The following is a 5,858-nucleotide window of genomic DNA, read 5'->3' on the forward strand; positions in this document are numbered from 1 at the left end:
ACTTACTGTGAACTACAATACAAGGGTTCGTACCAATGGACCTATCCACGCGCGATAAGACCAAAATAGAATTTGGTCAGAGTTATTTTAGAATGATAAACCAAGTGTTTGCCGGGGAACACTAAAAGGTATTTCTGGAAGGTGACAATCGAGTGGTCTGTTTGGCTTCACTGCGTGCAGGGATTGTGGACCCGTATCCATGTTGTGATCTTCCTGATGGCTGCTCATTGCGGGCGAAAGTAAGTGTGGGTACCAGGGAAACCGTCGCTGTAACTTTTAAGCAGAAAGCCTCAACCAGAAATCGGTGTACAACATTCCAAATTCCCAAACCGGTTTGTGGTTTTCGGACCTGTAGAATTTGCGTTCCGTGGATTTCTCGTGTGGCTTTCAAACCGATTTGTATTCATCCTTCAGTCCAATTCATATCTGTTTCCATGCCCCTCACCTCGTCTGATTGTAAACGATGCTATTCAGATTCTCAGTTGGGCTGACGCTGATCTTTTTTGTTTTAAGTAGTATGGGTCGATTGTTCAATATTCGCAGACAGTTCCATATTACTTATTCGTACCGAAAAATTGGAGCAGCCTGAGTGCTGCGGAATACTCCAAAAAAATGTCAGGGTGATGTTGACCACGAGAGAGCCTAATTAGTCTCCAGTCATAGCAATTTTGTCATGCAAATTAACATGAGAGTCAGTGCTGATCTCGCCAGAATTCTTGCTTTGGACCTGACCAGTGCTGTGCTGTCTGACCACACCAAACATCCGTAAGAGGTAAGTCTCCGCAGGATTCAAAGACACCCATCAAAAACAGTTGTCTCCAGCCATTTCAGTGTACATGGGCTGCTTCATTAGACCGCTAGTTTAAGAGAATTTCACGGAAAACCAACTCCAAAGGGATAAGATCCATGGACACAGGTATCCTCCCAATAGGATCTCTTCGGCTAGTCGAACTGGTGCCGAATTATGCAGCATGAACATCGCAACTATTGAGAAGGTGTTTAGATGTTCTGCACTTGACTACCGGAGTCCTTACCACCTCTCTGGAGCATCGAAAAGTGAGTCGTGAGCTTGTAGTTCACCGTATCTACGCAGCCAATTCTACCGCATAATCTTACCCGGTGTGCGCCCCGAAGTATTTCATTGCAGAACTATGTTTCCTCCGTTTGTCAAATGACGGTGTCAGCAAAATAGATCGGAGCCCCTCCCCTGCATCACAGAAACTCCCGGTTTCTGTAGCTTGGTGATCAGTCGCTTCACGTATTCCTCATACGCTATAATGTAGATTGTTGAACTTCCAGCGCTATCCTGCCCACAGGGTACGAGCGAAGTATGCAGACAAATGAGGCACACTTGCTGTTTCCTCGAGAAGCAAGCCAGGGGAGTCCGTAAAGGTGAACTAGTTGGAACTCTTTACTGGCCATGCATCGATGCGTAATCCGGGTCAAGTAGTCTGAGCCGCCTGCAACTGGGATTCTCATCGAAAACAGGACTGACCGACTCATGCTGCTTGTGAATATATTGAACTTCAAAAAAGCTGTTTTCACTTTTCCGACATCATATGAACAACTGGAAATGGCCGTCCGCGAAGTCCACAGATATCTATCCTCATTTCAATCATTAGTGTTGCCTCCGGGCACACTCGCCGCTAAATCAGCATTCCGTTTGTCTGTGTCACCCTTCTAGGGCGACCGAAGGTACCCGATTGACTTGCGCGTTCCTGCCCTAACGACAGGAGACTTGGGCTCTTATTTTGCACCCGTTTGTTACACATCCACAAATCTGAGGATGGAGAGAGAGGCGTGAATAGCCTGCAAGCTGTATGTTGTACAGTCGTGGGAAGGTGGGGCGTGCTGATCGGATGACGGGGAGACTGGGCGAAATGCTTGAGTTTTGAAGATTCAACGAAGTCTCAGCATTTTCAGTCAGAAGTAGACAATTTTAAACTGCGACCTGTGATTGCTCTTCGATTCTGATCAGATGAGAATAGCTATTGATAACTCAGGAGGTGCGACCCCCAGAAAAAGTCATTAGGCATTTGTCGAGGGACGTTTCGTGCTGAATTTATTTTCTGGAATATTCTTTCTTCACCCCAGACTGTTGCCTCCCTGGTACAGTGCGGCTTTTCACACAACCCATCTTTCTAAACCCACTTGGAAACTGTACAGCAAAATTTCTGTTGCATGATGGTTGTACAGCTTTAGTCACCCACGCTTGGCCGATATCAGTTCTTGACAGTGACACTTACCCACCAACCAGTGAAACAAAGCTGATTTCGGGTAACATAGTGGTTTAGTGTGACCCACTTCGCTCCAACCAGAATCAATTATTGTGTAGCTTGCGAACTGCCACACATGACAGACTCACTGAGCTTCTCTTCACAACCCGTTCTTCACAAGGCGACACCATTCAGTGAACTGCCACACATGACAGACTCACTGAGCGACATCATTCAGATTCCAAAAGACCCGCTGAACACACTGGCTTAGTAAATGCAAACTAAAGTAAGTTCAACACATCAATGAACACGAGGTTCGTAATGAACTATGGATCGCGGTCATAGGTTCTAAAACAGCCGCACCGTAAAACTACTCATTTCAGTTAACCTTTCGAAATCTATCCATAATTAGCAGCGGTATGTTACCTCAACAGCCATAAAACAGACTAAACGCACCTCACCGTACGCGGCAGCGGTATGTTACCTCAACAGCCATAAACGCACCTCACCGTACGCCGCACCGATAACCGGGACGAAATTCTGGGTATCTGAACGTGGAGTGGTGTAATGCACGAAAAAAGCTAACCGGCGCGTTTTGTTCTCCAAAATGACCGACAATTCCTGTGTGATCTTCTGATTTGTTCGAATTTGAGTAATTTGTTACAGATTTGAGACGACCATCGGCACTTTCATGATTTTCACGTGCCTGCTTGTCTATCAGTTTGATGGAACTGTTTACAGTGATGAGGAGGTCAACAACATTCTATCCGAAAATGACCAGTGGACAAATTAGACAGTGATGGCTGTAGATCAGATGTGAAGGCATATTAATTCTTCAATTATAGCGCACGGTTTTTCGTACGGTACGTTTCCTGAGCGAACACTAAATGAGAATATTTTCAGTGCTTGAAGGTCAAACACAAAATTAAATCTTCAAGGTCATCGAATCTCGGAATTTCAGGAGTCGAACCTTTCTCATTAGCCTCGGATAGAAACGGTAAACCAAGTGTTAGTAACTCTAACTGGGGGGAGTTTCTTTGCAAATAAAAGAGAGAATTGAGAAGACCAATCATACATCCTTACACTTTACCGAGTGAATCCAACGCTGCATATGAATACAGGAAAGAAGGCTGGATCACGCATGTAAAATAAACTGTTAGACACAAAGCCCACGGAGGTAGCCTTATGTAGGTTGCACACTGTGGAAGCAAAAACTCAACTAACCGGTCTGACCAGTGGTCACATTTTAGTCAACCTGGCCTAGCAACCTGAATACTATTCTGTGAATCAACCAATTTCGTTCTTCACACTAACAAATGAATCTATTTCTCATCGGTATTCTATGTCCTTTTCGATCTTCAGTACATTTTGGGTCTGAAGAAGACGCACCTGTTGACCATATACTGATTATTCTCTCAGACAACAAGTCTGATAATCCGAAGCGAATCCGATCCGGAAAGCCCTCGGTTAAAGGCGAAGACTTGGTGGATCAGGCTGGAGAAACATATTTATTTATCGATATCACCGCGGACGGTACAGCAACACCACAACAGATTGATACGAGCCACGGACCCTTTGCGGATTTCCGGGACAACATATCGATGGAATTTCAAATGAAGCTGATTGAACAACTGCTTGTAGACAGCCTATCCCTCTATCAACGCTCAAAGAAGTTGGCAGAAGAGAAAGAAGTGCATAAAATTGTCGTTGGGCATGAACTAATGGAGACCGCTGATAAACTCAAGTTACGTGCAATTAGCCTACTGAGACGCTTGAGCAAATCGATAGTGCAAAGAGATGCGCAGAATAACGTGCGCTTCAGTGATGCTTTGGAAAAACAACACCTTGCTGTGCTTGATCAGATTGAGGATTTTGTATAAACGTTTGATTAGCGGCAGTATTTTGTTTAAGCACAGATGTGGGGGGGCACACGCTTTCAGAATTTGGTCGGCTACATGCGACGCCAAATGGTTTGGAATTCAGATCACAGTTGCTTCTTTCGTGTAGAACACCATATACAGCCTGTATGATACTCATCGAAATATGCTTATATCTTAGGGCATCAAATGCGATAAACAGAATAACTGGACTAACCACGATCAAACCCAACCTCTAGGGCGTCCCGAAAATGATAGCACTGCACTCCTAGGTGTATAAATTGCAATAGTTAAAGCAGAATTACGAATACGCCGACAGTAGAGTTCCAAATCCCAACATCTTCGTTGTTAACCCAGCACCAGGTGTCATCTCAACACAGTCGGGCAATCCAGACAACAACACCTGAGCATTAGACTTTTGTGTTCTCTGTGAATCATAGTACGGAGTATAATGAGTGGCTAAACTAAAGGCTGAAGTGTTTTAAGTGAAGCTGTAATTTGTCTTGAGGAAGAGGACGAAGAGCTTGAACCAGAGTAGAGTTGTGATCAGACAATGATTACATACAACACACATGGTGTGGTACACTCATCTAAAGGGCGTTACCATTTGATCATGGCAATATTCTAGAAAACGAACGCAGACTGAAATTTAAGCAACCATCCCATACCACTCAAGGAGTAAGTTCACATTTCTAGCCTTCTACCATTTTCTAATTTTTCTTTCCACTTTGAGTACATCAAAGCCATTGATGGTAGACAACTACCGTTCAGCAGTAAGCGTCCGAAGCAACATACTTTCACCCGAGGTCAGTAACCCAAATGTCGTTTTAAACTTGATTTTAAATCTAATTCCGGTGCTAATTCGGGCTCGTTTTGCAACATTCCTGGAATAGCTGACGTTTCCTTAAAATATCGTAATCTCAAAGAAGCTCAAAGACTTACAACAGGATGGTCAATAAAATTTGACTGACAGCTAGGTTATAAACAGCGGTGTTCTGGTAATGACATCGTGGAAAGCACACAGAGAAACATACTTAGCATTGCTAATCAAAAAACTATACCTTAACAGATGCCTCATATCAGAAAACAATAGGAGTCCTCTCGTCTCTTACTAGGTGGGCATAAGGCTCCATCCCTGTACAGTCACACAACTCAGAAATCAATGACTGCTAGGTTCCTGGTGAACTCAAAGATAATGTAGTTTCTCGAAGGCTTTAGGAAATCACACTCTGATTAAATTTTTCAGATGGCATTCCATCTGTCATCCAGATGACTGGCTGTTACCTAGTCATGACCGTTCTTAACTTGGCACCAAAGACACCCCTTAGGTGTTCACCTCAGAGAACTGGTTCCAGCGCATCTTTCTCTATATCAACCAACATCAGCCGTGAATGTGATATCGGTGATGGACGCAGATACATCGTTTTGTTAATACATACCACCAAACAACCTGGCCAATTGGTTGGCTGACGGGTAAACGTGTCCACAAATGCACCATTTGATGCATTCAAGCAGCAGAATATACACAAGCTGTACATCCACTAACCATCACCAAGAAAGCCAAACGAACACTGTTGTTTGTCCCAGCGAAAGAGGAGGCTCCGAATCATACAGTATGATTAGAGTTATCGAAATCTATGTGGTTCGTATTCAGTAGGCAGTAGGAAGATGCGGAGAAGGACAGTAGATGTTGTATTGAACTTAAGTAGGAACAAAAACCTCAGGGAAAGAGCAACAAGGAGGCAAAACGGGAGTACAATACACA

The 5,858-nt window shown here is 44.0% G+C and overlaps 2 protein-coding genes across 2 annotated transcripts in view; one reads left to right on the top strand and one right to left on the bottom strand.

The window, feature by feature from the left end:
* T265_13322 (hypothetical protein) overlaps positions 1-4,110 on the top strand; it is a gene marked incomplete at both ends in the record, with an annotated part of 23,433 nt that extends 19,323 nt beyond the window's left edge. Inside the window, one exon of the mRNA XM_009168346.1 lies at positions 3,533-4,110. Within this exon, the coding sequence (XP_009166610.1) occupies positions 3,533-4,096 (564 nt within the window). The remainder of the gene's footprint in view (positions 1-3,532) is intronic.
* The window catches only part of T265_03774 (hypothetical protein), a gene marked incomplete at both ends in the record, with an annotated part of 28,859 nt that overhangs the window by 20,438 nt on the left and 2,563 nt on the right, over positions 1-5,858 (bottom strand). The window contains one exon of the mRNA XM_009168327.1: positions 2,803-2,947. Coding sequence (XP_009166591.1) covers positions 2,803-2,947 — 145 coding nt within the window. The remainder of the gene's footprint in view (positions 1-2,802; positions 2,948-5,858) is intronic.

Source organism: Opisthorchis viverrini, assembly GCF_000715545.1.
Source record: "Opisthorchis viverrini unplaced genomic scaffold opera_v5_60, whole genome shotgun sequence".
Lineage (NCBI taxonomy): Eukaryota > Metazoa > Platyhelminthes > Trematoda > Opisthorchiida > Opisthorchiidae > Opisthorchis > Opisthorchis viverrini.